This window comes from Trachypithecus francoisi, unplaced genomic scaffold, assembly GCF_009764315.1.
Source record: "Trachypithecus francoisi isolate TF-2019V2 unplaced genomic scaffold, Tfra_2.0 Lachesis_group0, whole genome shotgun sequence".
NCBI classification, from domain to species: Eukaryota; Metazoa; Chordata; class Mammalia; order Primates; family Cercopithecidae; genus Trachypithecus; species Trachypithecus francoisi.
The window spans coordinates 83,499,025-83,522,963 of record NW_022681453.1 but is presented as its reverse complement, the minus strand read 5'-3'; the positions used below and the strand labels follow the sequence as shown (position 1 = coordinate 83,522,963).

Genomic DNA, 23,939 nt, shown 5'->3' with positions numbered 1-23,939 from the left:
CCTCCTAGCACTTACCACTAGCTGACAATATACAATATGGTTACTTGTTTACTTTCTCTTCTCCCTAACTAGAGCTTAAATTCCAAAGAGGATAAAGGATTTTATCTTGTACACACTGAACCTCCAGTCAGTAAAGCAACTGAATGAAAATAGGACAGTTAGGTGAAATTTGTATTCTCTGTTTATGGAACCAAAAATATAAGCACTTATCTCTTTAGGAAAATATATAAGAATATATATTCATAAAAATAGACAATACCACTTCCAACAACAAAAAAACCTTTCTTACAAAAATGCAAACCAAGTAATATTGGTTCATGGGTATTTGATTATTTTCTTTCTTTTTTTTTTTTTTTTTGAGACGGAGTCTCGCTCTGCCGCCAGGCTGGAGTGCAGTGGCCGGATCTCAGCTCACTGCAAGCTCCGCCTCCGGGTTCACGCCATTCTCCTGCCTCAGCCTCCCGAGTAGCTGGGACTACAGGCGCCCGCCACGTCGCCCGGCTAGTTTTTTGTATTTTTAGTAGAGACGGGGTTTCACCATGTTAGCCAGGATGGTCTCGATCTCCTGACCTCGTGATCCGCCCGTCTCAGCCTCCCAAAGTGCTGGGATTACAGGCTTGAGCCACCGCGCCCGGCGGTTCATGGGTATTTGAAAGCCTAAGTTTAATATGTCAAAAGTACAAAAGGTCCATCTCTAAAAGACAAGGTACACACACAAAAAAAATTCTAAAAAAAAAAAAAAAAAAAAGATATTCCTCAGCATTTCAGAACATTATCTTACCTGGGAGTAATTACTCCATTATTACTTGTAATAATGCCTCTGTTCATTTGCCAAACTATTGTGTGTCAAGTAAAATAAATATTTCCTTAACTATTCAGAGTATCATTTAGTTTTAATTTTGAAAAATCAAATTATTTCAAAATAAATATAATTTAGTAAATAAATAATGTAAACTATAAAGTAAAAAGAATCCACATAGGATTATTTTGTTCTCCCTCCAAAACAGTAATTACCCATGTTTCTAGGATTTACTTAAAATTTTATATTTATAGCTAAGTGTCAAAGATGTTAAGCAGAAACCATTTAGAAAAAAACATTACTTTAGAAAAAAAATCACTTTAGAAAAAAACATCATTTTTGAAAAATTAAGTATATAGATACAAGCAACTTCAGATTGCTTTTATAACAGTCTATTTTTTAGAAGTAAATTTCATACTCTTCTAGGTCTCAAGACAAATCACACTATAAAAGTCAAATAACTGCAAAGATAGTTTACCAGGAAAGGAAACATTATCACAGAGCAGCCTCTGACATCACGTAAATGGGAAGCAGTAAACAGTACCAAATATTTAACAATACTATTTCTGTAAATATTTATATCAACATAGTATAAATATAAAGGTAAATGCTAGCTTTGACGTTCTTGGATTTAACATTGGAGTTTTCAACATTTGTGAGAACTAGAGAAGTGTATGTTTGATAGCAATGTGTAATTTTGCTTTGGCCTGATTTTGAAACATGCACCAAGAGTCTAAGATGGAAATGAATTCTCAAACATCCGACATTCTTATTTCCATGAGTGGCATTTTGCTAAGACCTCTGTTCTAAGACCATCCAGAGCCAGGACTCTCGACTCACTGTTAGGTTGCCAGGTTTGCCATCAGTATTCTTTAAAAAAACACACTGTATAAAACCTAAAAAGCTAAATCTCAACGGATTTTGGAGATAATTTAAGTTAAACAGATCCTCTCTTCTATCAGATGGGGAAAGGCCAGAGAAGTTACCCTGTTAAAAATAAGACAAAGGCTGTGGTGGTTCATGCCTGTAATTCCAGCACTTTGGGAGGCCGAGGCAGGCGGATCACAAAGTCAGGAGTTCGAGACCAGCCTGGCCAATATGGTGAAACCCCATCTCTACTAAAAATTTAAAAATTAGCCGGGCATGGTGGCGGGTGACTGTAGTCCCAGCTACTTAGAAGGCTACTTAGAAGAATCGCTTGAACCCAGGAGGCAGAGGTTGCAGTGAGCTGAGATCGCGCCACTGCACTCCAGCCTGGGTGACAGAGTGAGACTCTATCTCAAAACAACAACAACAACAAAAAAAGACAAATACTTAATGGTGGAGTCAGGTGTGGTACACAGTCTGATTTTATTCTACTGTTCACATCAGCATTCCATGCTGGTTTTATAATAAACACAGTGCATAACGAAACAATTAAGAAAAATGCTCATGATACTGTTAAGAAAGGAGGGCATAAAATTATCTCTACAATATAATCTAAACAAGGTATAAACAAGTTTAAACAAAAAAGTCAAAATGTTAAAACTCTGGTCATATTTAGCATCTGCGTATGCTTATACTTATGTATCTCACTTTTTTCTTTCTTTTATATACTTTGCATATTGTCTACAATGAACAACTGCTACCTACAGAGTCAGAAACAAAAATAAACTGGAGAGATAAATGTGCCATTAAAAGCTAACATTTGTATTGCTAACTATGGCTGACATGCAGCATGCAAAACTGAAAACTAATTTGCTGGTAAGCGTGCACTGTTAAAATATTACTCTAAGTGAAACAACTGCACTGTTTCTGAGCGGAAAATCAAGAGTAAATAGGGAGAAAGTATGACTAATTTTAGATGCACTTACAAACCGAAGTATTAGAAAAAATACATTTTACTATGAATTTGCTATTCTTGCTTCATTTACAGGAGAAGCAGGTATTTAATGTTAAATACAAATGAAGCAAACTGCAACCTCCAGCTTCCTTGCCAATATGAATTTAATAAACAGAACGTGAAAATTTAATCTCTAATTAGCAAGATTTCATTTTCTAATGTCTTCTGAGTTATGAGAGGTAATTGAGCTTAGATGTTTTATTACATGCACATATATCCAGAGTTCATTTAGGGCTAGAATATCATCACATCTTGTCACTGATTTAGAGCCTACTACGCAGAGTATGTGCAATTGCTTCCAACTCCTATGTCTGCTAAATATCTGGCAGTTCCAAGAGAAGTTCCCACTGGAGAATGATCTCATTCGCTGAGTTTCCCACCGTCCCCTGAACGATGTCAAAGTTCACACCCTTGTTTTTTCTCATACGCCGCCTTTCCCAATTGTGCGTGTACTTCTTGAGTCAGGAAATGCCCATCCCTCCAGGAAACATCCTTCATTCACAAAGACTCTAACAGTCTCTCCTCCAACCTCATTTGAAACGACTAAGTTAGCATTATAAATGTTAGTGCATGCCATTCTCTAGTGATTTCGTATATGTTAATGTTATTTACCAAAGCAGACTGTACATTTCTTGGGGGCTGGGATCTACCTTATTTTTCTTTTGCATTGATATGTATAGTGGGAGTTCAGTGAACTGCAGATGAAGGAATGAAGACGCTCTAAGACTTTCAATTGGAAATAAGGACCTCAGCAGATAAAATTTAAATCAACTGACCAAGCATCCACGTATTCTCTGTGTACTTACTTACTATATGCAAATCATTTACTTAGTATATATCTAATACAGTAAGATGTCATGGGAGATACAGAACACAGTTTTTGCCCTCAAAGTCTTGTCATCTTTTCAATTGGAGAGCCACATTAAAATCAGAAAACAGTATGGCAGAGTATATTATTAAACGAGTAGAAAATAAACTGCAGGAAGAGGAATGTGAATCAGTTTTAATCATTACAATTGAAGAAGTCATAGATCATTTCACAAAGATATACAGCCTGAGATACGGACCTTTAGGATAAAGATTAGGAAAAGGTAAAGTACAGGAGGAACAGCATAAAAATCTCAGAAAGCCAGAAAAAACAATCCAGATAAAATCACAGGGCAAGTATCAGGAATCACTGAACAGTATTTCAGTTGGGTAAAATTCTGTAGGATCTTACTGTTAGCAGAAGAGTATAGAATTAATTTAATAGAAAAAGGGAAACAATGCTGGTTTTTGAGTGGGAAAGTGACCTGGGGAAGGCAGAATTTAAATTAAATGAACTCAGTTGCAGTGAACAAAATACACTGGAGGAAAGGCAGACATCCTGACTTCATATAAAGAGCAGGAAAATTAGAATTGGGATATCCAGTTTATCCTGCTTTAACTTGGGAAGATACCAATGAGAGATACCTAGTGTGCCTCTGGGGCTCCATTTTTCAAATGAGATACCCAGTTATCTCATTTTACTAGCCCTAAACCCACTGATACTAAATCTCCGATCATATGAGATTATCAGTTGCTCTTTCAGTTGTCCAGCTCTGAGGCAAAGCTAGAGCAATGGAGAAGAGTACAGGAACATGAAAAACTCCAAAAGAGTAATCAAAAGGACTTGGTAGCTGAATGGATGTGAGAAATGAAAAAACTGGTGGAACCACAGATTATTTTATGATGTCAAACTGGAAAGCTGAGATAAAACAGGATACCTCTGAGGAGAGGTAAATTTGAAGTGATACCTCACTGTGCTACTCTGTCCTCTTTGATGCAAGGAATACTTAGCTTTCTCTCCCTGTTGCTCATGTGTAACCTCAAGAGTTTAGGTAAGTCTCACAGATGTTGTGGTTACCAGCAAAGTATCGGGAAGGAACTTAATTTATGGTAATTTAGTTTGTAAATACAGCTGGCTGTTTACTATCCATGACTTTCTATTCGTCATGTAGTGTCTGTATTGAGAACCTCTCAAAACCACTCTTTACCATATCTTGATGCACAGACAAGTGATCTCCAAATTCAACAAAACTCACTTTATGCTAGGGAGGAGGGTGGTAACTGGAGGAGGAGGAGAAAGCCGGGGAGGAACGTCATATTCTTCACTTCCAAGATGACCATTGGAAAAGACCTGAAAGTAAATCAAATGGTTAGTTTCCAAGAATTTAACTTCTGAAGGACTTTACAGCAATAGCTGCTCTTAGGTAACCTACCATTTTGAAGACAATGTGTAAGTTCAGTATATTTAAATAAAAGAAATGTCATACAAGTTATTCAGGAGTCAGTAGCACCACACTGACAAGTCACCACCGCCCAAAGTGGTTCAAGGTTATACAAAAAATAAAAATGTTATACCATGATTCTTAAACACTGAGAGGTAATATTATAATTTATATAAATCACATACAGATATTATTGGCTAAATAGGTAAATAATAAAATTCACCAACTATGATCAGGTTTTATTGAAAAGTTAGCATTCTCTATAAGGGGTAAAGAAAAAAGCAGCCACTGATGTTATTCTTTTTTTAATTCCTTCCAAATTAAATTGCTCTAAATTATATTTCTCCATGGTGAATGGAACATTCTTAAACTTTCTGATAAAACAGTACATTAATATAATCAGAAGTGCCTTTGTTCTTTCATGGTTGAAGCTTCTGCACTAAAGATAACTAGAGACCTGTTCTGGCTTTCCAAGTGCAGGCAAATTTAAACAAAATTTTCAGTTAGTGAACATACAAACCACAATTTCTAACTTGCTCATATGGGACCATCCAAACCCAGTGTTCAATTACTCTGAATTAGGGAATTCTGGTGTCTAGATTTCTGTTACACTATAGGAAATGTCTGAAAAACTGTTCTTTATTTCTCTTACAATTTGAAATTATAGCAACTTAAACGTGGGGGGTTATGAGAGGATCATTTTGCAGAAACATATTCCAAGAAAAGACTGAACACATTTTAAGACCTGTAAGCAATCATTAAATTTTTATCATGGAGTTCCTTTGTAAACTCTTATTAATTCATATTTAATAGGTAGACTGATGGTGGGGCTAAATGCAAGTGAAGTAATTTGAACAGCGATGGATAATTCAATTGAGGACTTAACAATTACTTTCCCCCATCACATTTCTAAAATGATGTTGAAGCTTTAGAATACAAAATTGAAAAGGTCATACCCTTACCTATCAACTTAAAATAAGAAAAGAAACAAGTTTAAAGAACACATTTGAAATTTATCAGCGTGTGTACTTCAGAGCCACAAAATCAAATTTCATAGCATTAAAGTTTCACTAGAGACTGGTCCTAAGCTTTAGTACCAATTTCTCTTTTTTCATGTTTCCCCTCATTAGATTCGATATACTGTAGCCACACCATGACAAAATATTACCTTTAAATAAAATGATTTTATCCTGGGCTTTTGACTGTGACCAAATAACAGAATAAGGCAAAGTGTTCTGAAGTGTGCCAGAAAGAAGAAATTTCCTAATAGATATTAATCATTTTGAAGTTTAATAAAATCCTTTAACATAAAAAAAAGGTCTTCTAACTGACAAATACACAAATACTCATTGTAATACTGTTTTGGAAGTCATTCTTCATTGGAATTCTTTGCATGCTGCAGGAATAGATACAATGTAAGATATCTGCAGCCAAATTTCCTTAATTCATGTCACAAATACATATAAAACTCATTTGGGAAAATGTAATGTGAATTTTATATGCAATAGTTTGCTATTTGAGGACAAATCATCCAACATAGATAGATGTTAATAAAATTTCAGCAACAATAAAATAAAAGAGAGATATGGGAATAATAGTTTCAGTTGTATTGGTTCTAATTTAACAATAAACCAACCATAATTTTATAATCAGAACATTGTGAATATATCTTTCAAAAATACCAATACATTCAAACATTTACTGGTATTGAAATTGCTTTCATCTTGCACATTAGGTAAATGAAAATAAAATACTAATAACAGAGCTTGCATATTTTTATGTACTATTATTCAATTTCATGAAGAGAAGTCATACAGGCAATGATGGCTATCACTAGTAAAACCACAAAGTACAATTAATGAGGTAACTTACTCTTGGAGGGCAGTATCTAAGAAAATTAAATGACTTGTTCCTAATTTTTTGAAACAATCCATTAATCTGCTTTAAAATGCAAATGGCACTTTTTCTAACTGTTTCAGAAATAACATTTGTTACTGATGTATAGTAACTAAAGGATTTCTATAGCCACTGAAATGCTGTAGTGTCTTTTCTGAACCACTCATTTGATGTTTGGCATCTGATAATAATTTGCTTACGTTCTGTGTACTTATGTTTCGTCAAGGAGAATTTAGGCCACGTTGGGCCTCTTTCAGGACAAAAACTCTTATTACTCCTTTACCATTTTACAGCATATGCCTTATGGTGCTTTACACACGGTAGGGCTGAAACGAATATTGACTGCTGATTGGCTTAGATGTACTTATTAGCGGAGGTATTAACTAGTGAAATGACTTTCCTTAGGTTTAGCTGAAAGAAACTCATTATTAGTGAAATACTCTCAGCAAATATGTGTATGTATATACACACATAAATATATATACATACATACACACACACACACACACACACACATATATATATATAATTTGTTTAATGGCTGTTATTCCTGCAAACTGTTCATAAATATATACTGAGGGTTGACAATATGCCTAATACGAAACTTGGAATTCTGTATAGTTCTTTCCTAATTATTAGATTGAGACAGCAAAGGACCTAAATGTGCAGGTACTTTATAAAGTGATGATCATGTTTCTGTTCATCTAAAATGGCTGTTTGTATTTATGGATAGTGACTAAAGGACAAGATTTAACATTATGTCATTCTGAATTTCATGTTCTCGCCTGCAACCATTTCATTACACCAGAAAATCATTTTAGCTGCCACTACCTGAGTGAGTACAATAAATCACAACTTTGGGGGCTAAAAATAAATACTTTATATATTGTCAAGATATCTAAAAAACCTCTTTGCAAATGGTAAAAAAAAAAAACTGTAGTTCTTCAAATGTACAGACTGACAGTATCAACTGAGGCAGTTCACACTGAAACCTCACTGAATCCTCAACTAAGAAACATCTTTTCATCCTCTGTATTCTTAGCTCACTGTCCCAAATCTATCACAATTGCATTGGAAATGCTACCAATTTAAATCTTCTAAATTCCCAATTCTAATCCTAGTATTCCTCTGCCAGAAAAGAAAACTTTAAATGTTCTTTGCTGCCTACCAAATCATGATTACTTAATGTAGAATTCAAGACACTTCATAATTGGTTTCAAGTTATCTTGCCATGGTCTTACCTCACCTGCCCACTCTTTTTATGCTATAGGCCATCCAAAACTGACTATATTATCACTAAACATATTCTCCCACCTCCATGCTATTCCTTTCTGTAATAACTACAAAAACAACAGCTGCCAGTCTTTTAATGTCTATAGCCAGTGACCCTCTTGCATGAAGCTTTATTACTTTTTCAGTCCTGCATCTTGGAATTTTTTTTCTTCTTGGGGATCCCACACATTTTCTGGATGCTTCTCATATGCCTTACCTCTTAATCACATAGCTGTCTCATCCTGACTAGCTTTTCTGTGCTTTATTCCTCTTTGTATTCCCCAGAGTGTCTTGAACATGCTAGGTACTCATATAGCTGAATTAGGTAATGAGGTTGAAGAAATAAGAAAACAATAGTGGAAGTATAGACTTGTGAAAGAAGTATAAACTGGCTTGTATAATTTATTAGAAATCTAGGTTATCTTAGATTAATATTTCTCTAAATGCCTCAAGGTATCAATCTAATCCTAAAGTGTAAAATGTTTTCTTGTGATTCAGATATTGTTTAAAACTGAAGATTAAAACATTTGGGACCCTTGAGATACACAGAACACAATTTTGTGAAAATCTTCACACAATTAAGAAAAACATTTTTTTTTTTTTTTTTTTGAGGCGGAGTCTCGCTCTGTCGCCCGGACTGGAGTGCAGTGGCCAGATCTCAGCTCGCTGCAAGCTCCGCCTCCCAGGTTTAGCCATTCTCCTGCCTCAGCCTCCCGAGTAGCTGGGACTACAGGCAGCCGCCACCTCGACCGGCTAGTTTTTTTTTTTTTTGTATTTTTAGTAGAGACGGGGTTTCACCGTGTTAGCCAGGATGGTCTCGATCTCCTGACCTCGTGATCCGCCCATCTCGGCCTCCCAAAGTGCTGGGATTACAGGCTTGAGCCACCGCGCCCGGCCAAGAAAAACATTTTTTAAGAAATCTTACTAAACACAAGCCTTTTCCCGATCTTACACATGTCAACCCCTATGCATGTCAATCCCTACACATGCTACCTCAAAAGTACCCCTATATTTTGTCCTTCAACATCAGACTGAACATAAAACCAGTACACACAGAGGACTAATTTTCTGAAAGATAGCCCTCGAAATTTATAGATAACTTTAAGGTCATTAATATAAACATCTGCCTCTCCACCAAAAGTACAACAAGCCACAACTGCAAAAAGGGAAATCATTTGATGTATTTATCTTGCAACGTCTTCAAAAAATTTTCATACAAAGGTCATCTTTAGAACAATGTCACTGTAAGTAACATGACCAGTTAAAGATAGCTTTATCACAAAAGAAACAGCAGTATTCTAACTGCCTCAAGAGAACAAATAATGACAGTTGGGTACAATGTTAATATCTAGAAATAAGTAGATACATTTCAAGTTTCTAGTCATATTTTAATATACTTTGGTAGAACTATTTTCCTCAGATAATTAAAACAAACCACCAACGACAGTAAACATCTAGCCAACAAGACGTCTATTAAGGAACAGCTTTATAAGGTGACTAAAATCTAAGACTTTCAGAGAATGGAAACAATGCTATAGGATAGAAATCTCTTACCAATAAAGTCAGATAAATAAACTTAATAACTCTTAGCCTGTAGATCCACATTTAAAAAGTACTACCTTGACTAGCTTTTGATTATGCCAGGTGTGAGGGGAAGAGTAAAGGGAGTAAACGAATGTCACAAAAAATTCTTACACTTCATTTTAACTATGAGCTAGAAGAATTTTTTCCTCAGAGCTCTCTACAATTACCAAATCGAGTAATTAGAGCTTAATTTATTCCCATTTCCCCTACCATTCATTGTACTAGTTACAATGCAAACAGAAAAGGCAACTGGTTCTATTGGATGATGGGAACTGACATACTGACAGGACAAGTAATGAAGGGAAGTGAGTCCTCGCCCATCGACAGGGTATTGACTTTTATAAATTCCCGTGTGTTCCACATGCAATAATTAGTTTTCACTTCAATTTTTAGTACTTATCTACATTTTCTTATCTCTAAAATGGGAAGATGCTATTAAATTTGAAGCTTTGCCTCTAATGAAAACTACTAAACCTAAGCGGCAGTTTCTATGATTTGACCAAAAAAAAAAAAAAAAAAAAAGCGTATTTGCTTACATTAGGGAGTCTGATGAATTATGTGAACAATAAAACAGTCTCCAAATATCTACATCTCCACACTCTTTATCCCAATGATAAAGTAAGACAAAACAAAATGGCACTATTAGGTATGCAGGGTGAAAATATGTTGTTAATATCTACTATTTTCATTAAAAATCTTAGTCCCTTTAAAAAATAAAAATATCTCCCCTTTCTCTTCACCCACTCTCTTTTTCTTATTGTATATGATCTACATATTTAAACTGACTACTCTTCTGCAGAGGAAAAAAATCCTATTTTAAACATGAAAACTATGCAGGATACATAAAAACCTGTCCATTTGTAACTCCTTGCATATCATGGCCATATTCTTCCTCCACCTTTTCTCTCCTGGCCTACAGCTGCCTACACTCAAACCCAAGGACATATACTCCTTTTTCTCTACCACTGGCTTTAGTGTTAGATTACTAGCGCCAAGTGAGTATTATATTATAAGCTTAACCAAGTTATAACTTGGTTATTGTCTACCAAACATTCATTAGGAACTATGCTAAATAAAAGAAAAAAGGAGTGAAACAAAGATGTTTTGGTTTATAAAACAGACAACTATTTTGAATAAAAATGCCAAGTGTTACAACTTATTTTGACACTCTATGTCCAGCTGTTATTTTTGGTTTTATTCCTGAACCAAGTGGTATAGAAATTCAGATAATTGGAAGCTAACTATTATCCTAGATACCAGGTATTATTATTATTCCATTTTATATAAAGGAATAAAATAAAGTTCCACTTTATTTATAAGGAAAATAAGTGAGGTTGGAGACAAAGATGAAGTAAGTTGCTATATACACAAAGCCAGTACATTCTAGAGCAGAAAGTGAAATTCAGGCCTGATTTCAGAGCCTGGTAACAAACTCCAACCCAGGATCACAGAAACTGAGAATTACAGGATCCTAAGTGATTATGTCAGTTGTTACTTGAAGCCAGCCTCTTAAGTCTCCCAACAATGAAATGAGAGAGGAATTAGGCCTTTTCTACTTTATGTAAGTTCTGGTAAGCCCTATGATCTAATGAAGTGAAACCATTTTTCCTTCATAATGATAATAAAAGAGGAGACATGGTCTGTTTTATAGTTTTGTGGCATTCAATGAATCAAGTTCTTCTTTACAGTTCACTCCAGAAGTTAATTAGGTTGAAATTAGAAATCTTAGAAGTCTAATTTTGGTTGTAACACCAAATCTAAGAGTAACATGAGATTAACTTGAGGATATGAGCATTGAAATATAAATACACACAATATATGATTAGACCTTAGGGAATCTTAATGAAAATTATTTAGAGAGAACTAAGCAATAAAGTTTAGCTTTCAATAAGAGATAAAATTTTCACTCAGTCTTCTCTGTTATATTAATCTGCATCAATGATCACAATATGAAAGTTCACATAGAAATATTTAAAGAAATGTTCTTATAACTGAACTCACAATTAATATTTCATACCTAAAGTTAATAAAATACAGTATCTTATACCAATAACCCAAGAAACTGTCACCCCAATTTTTGAAACTGTAACATTTCTTAAAAAAATTATCAGCCAGTTTTCTAGAGCTTAGGAGGGCAAATTTATAATAGCATTAAAACTAGAACATGTTATCTAAAAGAACCCTGAAACAAGATATCTTCAATGAAATGGCTATGACAACTATTATATTTCAAGTATTTTTGAAGTGCATTTAGAAAATAAATTATAACATGCTGCTGAGATATAACTAGGTAATTACAGCTTCTTCTAACACTCTTCCCAAGACAAGTGTGATCACATATGAATAAAAAGTTAAGGCTAAAGGGGAAAAAAAAAACAACACTGAAAATTTTTGAAAATGAAGGGCAGGTCCTTCCAATCAGCATTCTAGGTTGTGGAAAAACTCTTTTGAGGATGAGCTCCCCACTGACAGAGATCATCATAAAATTGATTTTATTAGTATGTTTTCTTACATTTACATTATATTTAGATGACCCTGAGGAAACCTTTAGAGATCCTCATATTTATAATAGATGAGACTGAAGGTACCAAGTTGAGTCACCAGCAAAGAGTCACAGCAAACTGCCACCACTCCTTGCCTTTGTTTTGAATGCAGTGCTACTGAATTGTGACTCTTCCTTTCCTGGCTACCCCACATCACTGAGGTTAAATATTGTCATACAAAGTGTTCATTATCACTGTACCTCCACACACAGAGGAGCTGAGTGCAAGTCACGCTTCTTCCTTGTATCCTGAATATGTTATAAGATGAACTCACCAACTTTAACCATTGTTTTGAAGGACTAGACTACTTCTGTAAAATATCAATTTAAGGTCTACAGAGATGAGATCACTTTAATATTACAGTCTTCGGAAGAGTCAAGGCCTCCATCAGTAAAGGGAAGATGGCAAGGATCTAATCTCAGAGTCAAAAGCATCCTGGAACCAAATACCAGAAATTATTACAGTATACCTCTGCCAAGGAACTACCAAGAATACCAAGAATTCTAAAGTAAATGATTTCTGCTGCTGTCTCTTCAGTTTCCTGCACACATAAACTCCTTCCTGGACATATAAATGATAGTGGTAACATCCTTCAAGTGAGAAGTCAACAAAGGTGAGAATCTCTGAGTTTTAGGGGAAGAGAACTTGATTTTACGAGTGAACTTGGTTTAGTGTTTTTGAGTATATAGGAAGTTCATTTTACCTGGCTGCCTAACGTGTACTGTCCCAGGCAACAATAACTAACTCCAGCAACAGATTTATGACATGTACAGTAACGCGACTTGTAAAAATTGGATGGAACTAGAACAGTTTGTTAAAAATACAGTGCTGACCAGGCGCAGTGGCTCACACCTGTAATCCCAGCACTTTTGGGAGGCTGAGGCGGGAGGATCACCTGAGCTCAAGAGTTCAAGACCAGTCTGGCCAACATGTTGAAACCCCATCTCTACTAAAAATACAAAAATTAGCCAGGTGTGGTGGCAGATGCCTGCAATCCCAGCTACTCAGGAGGCTGAGGCAGGAGAATCGCTTGAACTAGGGAGACAGAGGTTGCAGTGAGCTGAGAGCACGCCATTGCACTCCAGTCTGGGGGAAAAGAGCAAGGCTTTGTCTCAAAAAAAAAAAACTGCAGTGCTGATTACCACTAAGGTGTTAATAGAAGAAATTTTTGGCTAATGAAATAAGGGAAGGTGAAATAAATCTCTGACAAATTGTCTAGTGTCTTCACATTAAAATTAAATCATTACTTAGAACCTCCTGACTTCTCTTAAGTTCAAATTTTAATGAGCTTCTGGTTATTTATAACTTGGGGATAATTAAAGACTTGCAGGGAAGTGCCATGCTAGGCAAAAAAAAAAAAAAACAAAAAACAAAAACACTTCCCAACCTTTTATGCTACTGACCATCAGAAGCATTTATAAGCAGATTCTCTAGCTTCTGCTTTGCATATTTCTTACCTTAGCTCCTTCTAAAGGCAAATCATGGCGTCTGTGTTTCCGCATAAGCACTGGGTCAGAGCCCACTCTACTGTGCCTTCCATTTACATTTGAACTCGCTGTGATTCCAGGTTTTGGAGAGCCCTCTCCTAGGAGTCGACATCCCACAAGCTGATTAGTCCCAAACACATCCCGAGGGCACCATGCTTCAAGAGGCATTGGTGGGTCTCTGGAAGGCACGCTTTCCACATGATGGATGTGTCTACTCAGTCTATTGTCTGGTGGGATTGGGGGAGGTCTTTCAGGTGGCGGTGGCGGAGGATCTCTTAAGGGAGGAGGTGGTGCTGGGAGTGGTTTATCTTGTTTTCTCACCATGCAAGGAGAAGACTAAAGAAACAGAAGAGAGAGAAAACAAACTAAAAGTTGTACCATGCATTGAAATAACTTTCAAACATGTATTATTGCTTTAATTTTCTAAGCAAACAAGGAGTTTTACTAGATTCTTGTGTCATCTTTTAATAAGTTTCTTTTATTACCAGTTAATGAAATTTAAATGAGAATAAAAAACTCATAAATACATTTCATTAGGATTTTAAAAAAACAGAAATGAGTACATAAAACTAAATGTTAAGTTATAGAAATGATACAGAAACAAGTAGATCAAAATCATATGATGACTTTGACATAAAATGTCAATAATTTATTTGCACATTTCTATGATTTAGGTGAGAGGAGAAAAGTTGTCACTGTTCTAGTTTTTTTAAAGAGTAACTTGATTTGTAGTATTTGTAATATTTTTAGAAGATTAAAAGCTTTTTCTTTAATTTTGTTTTCATCAGTGTGATACAGCATAACTGATATGGGGGCAAATGTGTTCTGCTTCTTTATCAGTTATTACCAGAATAATAAAAGATCACAAGTAACAGAGCAGCACTACATATCAAATTACTTCAATTTTATGAATTCTTACAGTATTTTAAAAGATCAGGCTGATTCTTACATAGAAATATAAAGGTATAGATCAATGAATTGAATGTGTATGCTTTTCATAGCTTTTGACTTTTATTTACATGGTTAATCTGATGATTGATTTGTAATTTTAATGTTAGAAAGTAGCAGAGAAAAAAGGAATATGTTGTGTTTACATAATTCTAAATGATATTCTAATAATGTGTGATCTTAAAACCAAGTTAACTGGTAATACAGGAAAATCAAACACTACTAAATATATTGTGCTTCCAACAAATTTCAGACAACAGAGCATGTTACCAAATGAAATTAATTTTTAAAATCTTATACTTATCAAATTTGAAGAAAAAATCCACACAATAAAATAAATTGTAGGCTTAACTGTAGAGTAAGAATTATGTCTTTAATATTAAACAGTAATATAATTACTTTGCAAATATTGCAATTCATTGTAATTAATTTCCCGAGGTTTAAAAACTACATATAATTCTCTCTTCTGAGTCACCTTGAAACAAGGGTGATAATTTGTCATACCTTAAGCCCTCATGCAAATATACTCCCATCACATTTTTCTTGTCATGGCACTATAAAAATGAGTGCAAAATACCATTTGATAACAGCATGCAAATTATTTGAATGCATATAATGACCTTTTAAATCTATTTTACAAAATAACCATACTTACTCTGCTACTTATTTTGGTAAATCATGGGCCTACAGACATATGCTCTCTTTCTGCAAAAATTATGTGTAACTTTTATAGTAATAAAACAAGAAACATGAACATGTGCTCACCATAAACTAAATGAGAAACTCATCAAACTTGTTCACAATTAAAAGCACAAAAAATACGAGTAATGGAATTTAGAAGAATCTGAGCAATCAATAATTGTCTTACAAAATTTTATCTGTGTTTCTAATAAAATCGATCTACCTTTGGTGAACCCGTTGGGCTGCCACAGGGAGATCTAACTATGCCTTTCTGAATTAGATCCAGGCGAGGAGGCACTGGTGGCAGGCTTAGATGTGGGATCTGGAGTGGGTCAGGCTGTGGCTTTCTTCTCTGGGCAAGGGGAGAGGATCCTGGTGATGTGACTGGTGAGTTCTGCCTGTCAGTGCACTAGAATAGAAAAAGAGAAAGATGCTGCTGTTTATTAGCCGTGCAGAGTGTTCTCTGTTCTTAAAGAACACATTTAGTTGGAAGAAGGTTTCTGGCACCATATATTTGTTAAAATGAATTCCCTTAGTTTACCCTGATTAATAGAAGCAAATAGTTCACATTGTCCCTCAAGGGTAGTATTACAAAGAGAAGAGATTGATAAGTTTTTCTTACATATTGCAGAAAGGGGCTAAGAAAAAAGAACAGCAAAAGTATAGTATAAAGACAATCAAATGCAGATATTCTTCAAGAAACCCATCTATATTTTCTGAGGAAGCCAGAAACACATAATGCAATAATGCACATTGCTCTTGGATCTCTATATTATAAATTTTTTTGCTCGTCCTTTGTACATTCTAATAGTTGGCTATTGGCTTTGTTCCAAACATGTATCTTGTACATAGTCTATTTTCCTGCAAATCAATGAAATCAGGTGGGGTTTTTAAAAAAATTGTATGTTTAAAATAAGCAGGTTTAAGCCCATTTTTTTTCCTTAATACTACACATGGAAAAGATTCTCAAGTTAAACATTTTTCTTGAAACACAATGAACTATATCTAGGAAAGTCTGTCTGTACTTCTGGCAAAAACTGATTAAGTTTCTGTTACCACAAGTTTTCCATATTGTCTGGTAGATAAAGTAGCATCAAAAAGCCAGTAAGTATTTCAATTTGTATGTAACACTTCCTATTGCATAAGGTTGTGTGTTTGTGTGTGTGTGTGTATCTATATGTTTTAATGCAGCATAACCTGATTTCTATTTGTTCTAAAAGCCATATAGTTAATCAAGTAGCCTTAACAGGATAAACAATATTCTGTTCTAAAATACTGGGCAGTTTCCTTTTCAAGTCTAAGTTACTAGCTCTTTCAAGATTTAGGCTTACTTTTTACAACACTACCTATCATGCTTTGATATTGTTCTGTTTCTGAATGCTAGTATTTATAGAGTTCTAAACTTATTTGTAAGCCATTTTCCTACTAATGTTACTTACCTTTGTACGAATTGCTGATGTCATCACTTGACAATTTAATATGAACTCAGCAGCTTTATCATTTAGTCTGTCTTTAACTGAGATAATAGATTTGTGTTCACATTCACACTTTGTTACACTGTATAAGGCTTTTGTTAATTAACTAAAATCCATACTTTATTCAGATTTTCTTAGTTTATACCCAATGTCCTTTTTCTTCTCCAGGATCTCATGCAGGACACTATCTTAGTTTTTATTATTCGCCTCCCTACTCTCCTTTTGGCTCTGACAGTTTCTCAGACATCCATTGTTTTGGATGACTTTGCCAGTTTTGTAGAGTACTGGTTAGAGATTATACAGAGTGTTCTTTTATTGGGATTTGTCTAATTTTTAAAAATAATTAGCCTGGGGTTAAAAGTTTTGAGGAGTAGAACCACGTAAAAAAAGTGTCATTCTGACCACATCGTATCAAGGATCCATGCGATCAACACGATTCATCACTGCTGTTGTTGACCTTAATTACCTGACTGTGGTATTGTTTATCAGACTTCTTCACTGTTAAGTTTCTTTCTTTTTTCTCCTCCTTCCCATAGTATACGATTTGCAAGGAAGTCACTGCAAAGCCACATTTATATAGTTGGAAATGTATGCATCCTTTGTAAAGACTTTTTAAAAGTAAATCTGAGGCCAGCCCTGGTGGCGACGCCTGTAATCCCAGCACTTCGGGAGGCCAAGGCAACAGCCTGGGCAACATGGTAAGACCTCCTCTTTACTAATCTTTTCTTTCTTTTCTTAGAAGGGTGTGGTGGCACATGCCTCCAGTCCCACTACTCAAGAGGTTGAGGCAGGAGGATTCCTTGAGCTCAGGAGTTTGACTTTACAGTAAGCTATATCGTACCACTGCACTCCAGCCTGGGCAACAGAGCAAGACCCTGTCTCTAAAAAAACAATAAAATAAATAAATCTGGGTAAACAGAAGACCGTACCTCCGATATGCCTGAATATTGTCATGACATTACTAAACTGCAAAGTCTTTGTCTGTGTTGGTGCCGAATAACACAATCATTCAACAAAATTCAACATAATTTTACATTACAATTTTAAGAAACATTTCTTTTTAAAAAATTAGTGATTCTTTCTCATACCTTTTAGCTTGGTTATGGTAAGTCGAAAAAATTCAATTGTCACTGAAGGAGAAAATAAAGAATCTCTGGCCGGGCGCGGTGGCTCAAGCCTGTAATCCCAGCACTTTGGGAGGCCGAGACGGGCGGATCACAAGGTCAGGAGATCGAGACCATCCTGGCTAACACGGTGAAACCCCGTCTCTACTAAAAATACAAAAAAAAAAAACTAGCCGGGCGAGGTGGCGGGCGCCTGTAGTCCCAGCTACTCGGGAGGCTGAGGCAGGAGAATGGCGGGAACCCGGGAGGCGGAGCTTGCAGTGAGCTGAGATCCGGCCACTGCACTCCAGCCTGGGTGACAGAGCGAGACTCCGTCTCAACAAAAAAAAAAAAAAAAAAAAAGAATCTCTATAGTCACAAACTGACTTTAGTACAGTTAGTGATTCTTAACTAAAGAACAGTTCTACCCAGAAAGTCACAGGGCCTCACATGTTCCATAAATTTGAACCTTCTGGAGCAAAACTAATCCCAAAGCCATCATAGATCAGAAAAAATTCCTCATGTAAAGCTATTTGCATCACAGAGTCTTGACACTGTAGATCAGCAATTGTCACAGGACAACTAATTCTCCAACATTCCGATTAGGATAAATTACATTCTCTGAGAACTAGAAAAGCTGTTACCTGAGAAAAATGCTTTGTTGATATGGCTACTATCCTTTACAAAGAAGAATCAAGAAGCAAAGCTATCAATACTGTTTCTAGCCCAAATAATATATTTTTATATATATAGAAAGAATGCATAGTTCTTTAGTTACTTGCAAAGACACTTTTCAGGGCTAGATGCACACACTGCAAAGACTGCTGAATGAGACAGACCTGTGCTCCTCCAAGCACTTTTCTTCTGCAAATATTTTCCCACTTCTCTCATTTACTGTAACAGGACAGAATTGTGATAGAGCTAACAACCCATCATCAGTATTAGAACTTGACTTTCACCCTAGAGTGGATTAATTACTAATATTTAAGCAGTTACTAAACTTCTAGTATGTTTAAATAATGAGTAAACTTGATTTGAAATGTGTTGAAGAGCCTGTTAGATACTGAAAGAGTATGATGAAAATCCTCAGAACAGACATCCAAACCAATGTGTATGGCAAAGTAATAACCTTGAAATTTTAGATACTTCCAGATTAACAGACTATCTCAAGTTTTGTGAATGTAACTGGAAGCACACCTTGCTTAGCGCAATTCATACTGTGTTCTGAAGGTGATTATGTACTGTCCTTTTGAATAATTAATTCATTTTGAAGCAATACAGTATCTGTAAGTTGGCTTAGTTAGAAGGATTTTATGGAGAGTATGTAAAGGACCAAAATATCTTTCACCTTTATTGATTATATGTACTAAACTCACCAAACCTCATTTTCCTGAGTTCTCCTAAATTAGAGTAAAATTCTCACCTAAGAGCAGATAATGTAACAATGCTCTTTTGATAGTAATGCATTAGTCTTTGCTGAACCTTTTACTATTTTTAAAAACAATTATGCAATTAGTGTGCTGAAGCTTTGCAATAACTTTCATTGCTAAAACACTATAAAGATTTGTAAACATTTTTAGTAGGTACTGTTTAAACACTATAAAGATTTGTAAACATTTTTAGTAGGTACTGTTCATTTAGTAGGTACCTTCATAATATAGAAGGTCAGTTTTAATTTATTTGAGTCATCACAAATTGTATTTTTCTTTCCTTCCTATTTGAAAGTCTAAGGAAAAAAGGAAATCTAGCACAACGTTGCACAATCCAGTTCATAATTAATTTTTTGGATGAGATATTAAAAATTCAGGACATCAAAATTTATCAGCTTGCTTTAAAGAATAAAAAGTCTGCTCTTTTTTATCCTTCTGAAAATAAAAAAAAAAGTAGATCAATTCAATGTAGACTGAAATTATTTCTCCTTTAAAAGACAATGCTGTCTTTATGTAATATCTGTATTTTCAATTTTTATTTTTGCATTTTAAAAGACTAAATTCTAGGGTAACAGGCTTTTCCCCTGTACAGGTAATCACCAGGTAATTCAAATGTCTCTATAGCGGGGACCTGAATGTGGGAATTCATCTTTAGTCTACCAGTTCCTATCATCCCCTAAATCGACTCCTTATCAGCCACTTCCTCCACGCTTTTCTGGGCCTTCTTCCACAGTTCTAATCCCCAGTTCAATTTACCCAGGCTATTTATCTTTCTCTACATATGATAGGTGATAAAGAGAGCTGTTGGAGTAAAACAATAACAACAAACAAACACAGAACCAATCCCCTGGCTCAGGTTTAAATTCTAAGACTGTGAACTGTGCTAATTATCACTTACTGATTTGTCCAGTATTCCTCTTAATCACTACTACTTCCATTGTGTATAAAAATGCAGACCAAACACATAAGTATAAAACATCTTGGGTAGAAAAGTAGGAAAGGATTCATTTAAATTCTGAATAGTAACAGTTAATATTTTGTTCATACGGATACTCTTGATTAGAAAATGTAAATTTCAAGTATGGCTATCTAACTAAGCTCTAATGCCAACTGGTTATAAAGAACACTTTTTTTTTTTCATTTGAGTAATCATATAAATAAATGTATAACCTGATTTCAAACCACAGATCTCCTATATTTAAATTTCCTATATTCAAATTTCTTATATTTAAATTTCAGTTATACCATAAAGATGCTATGGCATCTTGAAAATGTCACTACCTATTGGTGTTGTTATCTGCAGATTAAAGAATAAAATTAATCCATTTGACAGGAACATTATGGGTTAATAAAATTAAATAATGCATTATAAAATAAATGCTGATGTAAAACATTTATAAACATGTAAAATAAATGCTGATGCAAAATATTTAATTTTTATTTAGACGAAATGATTACGAAAATGGATTATTTTGATGTAAAAGGGACAGAATGTAATCTATTATCTCTAAATTTCTAGTCAAAGCTTGCCCATCTACACTGCCAAAAGGTCATTAAAGTTATTTTTAAACAAAATGCCCATCCTTGTTACTTCTTATTTTGTCCCAGACAATTCCTCCCACTATCAACTCTAAACAATGCAATAGTAACAAAATCAAATATCTAACCAAATAATTAAATTAAGTAAATATGCATTCAAAAGTCAAACAGAAATGCCTCTTGGACTATTTGCTATTACTAGCACTGACCTTTAAAAAAACAAACTTAGAATTTAATTTAACATGATTAGGTTCTTTCTTCTTAACCTAGAAAGGGTCTTAAACAAAAAAAAACAACAAATGATAACAAGAAAATAGTTTAAGAATCGGATTAGGCTTATAAGTTTAGGGGTATGCGTGTTGTCAAACTGTTTGCTATAAAAAACACGTTTCACTGGTTTTGGCAGTCCTATCCTTGTATCTTTTCAATTTTCTGTTTATTTCACTGTTTCTCTCTTCATTACAAAGAACATAATTTCACTGCAGGAAATTCTGGAATTATAAGGAAATATAAAGATATTTTAAAGAACACCTACATATAGCCATTGGTGATGGTTCCTAATCATATACACAATGTTAAATCTACTCAATGTTTGTTAGCATTATACAGAAAAAAATTAGCTGACGTTAAACATTCTTCATGAATATAATTTTAAAGTATGCGTATATGGATGTATCAGCATTTACAAAACCATTCCTGTGCAATGAATACTTATGCTGTTTTCAAGTTTTCTTTATTATAAAGTAGTATCATAAAGTATCATAAAGAAATCTTTAACCATATATGTGCTAGTTTTTAAGGAAAGAATCATAGAATTTTTTTAAGCACAAGATTCTAGACATGTAACTGTGTCAAATTTATGAACATTCTTAAAGACACTTTTGCTGTCCAGATGGTAAAACCAATTTATTCTTGTAAAACCAATTTATTTGTGTATTTCTTCTTTGGGTCACTAGCTTTTTATGTTTTGTTTTTTTTTGGTCCGCATACCCACTAATTCCCTCTTTGTTGATTTGAATGTGCTCTTTATATATTAGGATAACAAACCTCTTTCTTTTATAATTGCTGTCACTATTTTTTCTGCAGTTTAATTTTTCTGACTTTTTCATGGTAGAGATTTCACCTGTGCTCTTCTGGTTTTCATGTGTTAATGAATGACTAAAGTATCATGTCCTTTTGGGCACTGCTTAAATGAGTTCCTTTCTTCATCACTCCTTCATGTTCATCTCTCTACTCTTAAGCCAAATAAATATAAGTATGGAAAAATTAAGTCATAAAGCATAGAAAATAGAATGTGAACACAGAATTAACTACACAGAATTTATTCACAATATCAAAAATCTTTATGTAGTGGTAACTGCAAAAGTTGGGAAAGACAGAAACATCCCTTCAAGTTACAAGACACTGAGTAGTATCATTTCATTCCTTTATCTTGATTTTAGGTGATTCCCACATTTTTCTAGTATTACACTTGTTTCTAAAACTTTATGATAAATTATCGGTTTCAGCTTCTTACCAAATCCAAAGGCTGAGCCAGCCTTGATTCCTTCCTGTATTATCATCACACCAGTGTATTTGTCTAATTAACAATTTCTCTTAAGTTCTCTAGTCCTGGTAACATTGAGAATATCTTTTACAAACTAGAATACTGGTGTTCTAGAAATTTAAAGACCACATTGGATTCTTTATGTCTACATACTCACCCTTTGCCTTTGGAAATTAATAAATACTGTTATTTATTTTTCTGACAAAATGCACAGAATCCTTTTTTAGGATCCACGAGGAACAGAGAAATCCACATTTTCAATCTTAACAGAAAATCCTGACAGAAAAAAACTCAAGAAGTAAAGTAGTCAAAAGCCCATCTCATTATGTTCAGTAATTACCAATAATAATCGGGGACTCATTCTATTTTAGTCATTCTTCATTTTATCCACACCTTTAAAGAGCCATTTTATAAAAACATTAATAAGATCCATTATTATGGAAATGGAAAAACATTTGGTAAGAAACTTCAAGTAGAGTCAGGCTTATTATAAAAACAGGACAAGATAAAACCTCTCCAATTACTAATAGGATGAGCGTTCTGACAGTCCCAGAGATAATCAAAGTCAATTTTATAATACTTTTAACAAGATTTTTACTTAATGCATTTCCATATCTGAACAAGGTATATATATGTATTACAATAAGGATGATGAGAAGGACTCAGAGAGTCAGTGTTTTTCTATAAATGAGTGAAAATTAATGAAGGACATTGATAAAACATTTACCACATGATAAAATATTCTAAGTACACTTTACTTGCTATTATTCTCTTCTTTTTTTTTGCTTTATTTTGTGAACAAAACAAAAATCAAGAGTATCTAAAATAGTAGCCTACACAGAATATTATTCAGAGAGGGTATATGCTACAAAAATGCTTACACACACACTCACATATTCATATGTAATTACAGCTTAAGTAAATGACTTTTGTTATCTCTTTTGGAGTACCTCCACAGATAATAAACAAAAGCCTATATGAAGAATATTGTGGTAGAGCAACACAATCATTTCCTGCTTACCCACAGTCATACTTCTAGAAGTCTCAACCTATAAGAATTTGGGGAGAAACCCAGAATGAAACAGGAAAGTCCTCTGAAGTAGGAGGAACATTTTTTTTTCATACTTCTTCCTACAGAAACAGAATGTAGGCACCCTGCTACCTTCCTAAGAATATGGACATTTGATTTGTGTGTAAAATGAAGCTAACTCAAAGGCCGAATTACTGTCTGTGTTCTACTAGTAACTTCTGGAAATTTTCAAATTACAAGCAATAAAGAAGTGGAGGAAAACAGAAACCTATATACTAAGAAATGCCAATTGGAATAAGAGCTGATTTCTCTTTGAGGTCTGGCAGGGAAGTGGTCAACAAAGTTGCCGACAGGTCTCCTTTAAAGTAGTGCAGTCTCACACCTGGGATAACCTCAAGGGCACTGTTCTACCGAAATACTGACCACTGTTAACACAAGTGATGATACTGCTTCTCCTTGAAATACCTTCTTATAA

The 23,939-nt window shown here is 34.5% G+C and overlaps 1 protein-coding gene across 6 annotated transcripts in view; it reads right to left on the bottom strand.

The window, feature by feature from the left end:
• CBLB (Cbl proto-oncogene B) overlaps positions 1 to 23,939 on the bottom strand; it is a 220,875-nt gene that overhangs the window by 33,530 nt on the left and 163,406 nt on the right. For all 6 annotated transcript variants that reach the window (XM_033211395.1, XM_033211398.1, XM_033211394.1 and 3 more), the window contains 3 exons: positions 15,565 to 15,750; positions 13,683 to 14,048; positions 4,745 to 4,839 (listed from right to left, as the gene is read on the bottom strand). In XM_033211395.1, coding sequence (XP_033067286.1) covers positions 4,745 to 4,839; positions 13,683 to 14,048; positions 15,565 to 15,750 — 647 coding nt within the window. The remainder of the gene's footprint in view (positions 1 to 4,744; positions 4,840 to 13,682; positions 14,049 to 15,564; positions 15,751 to 23,939) is intronic.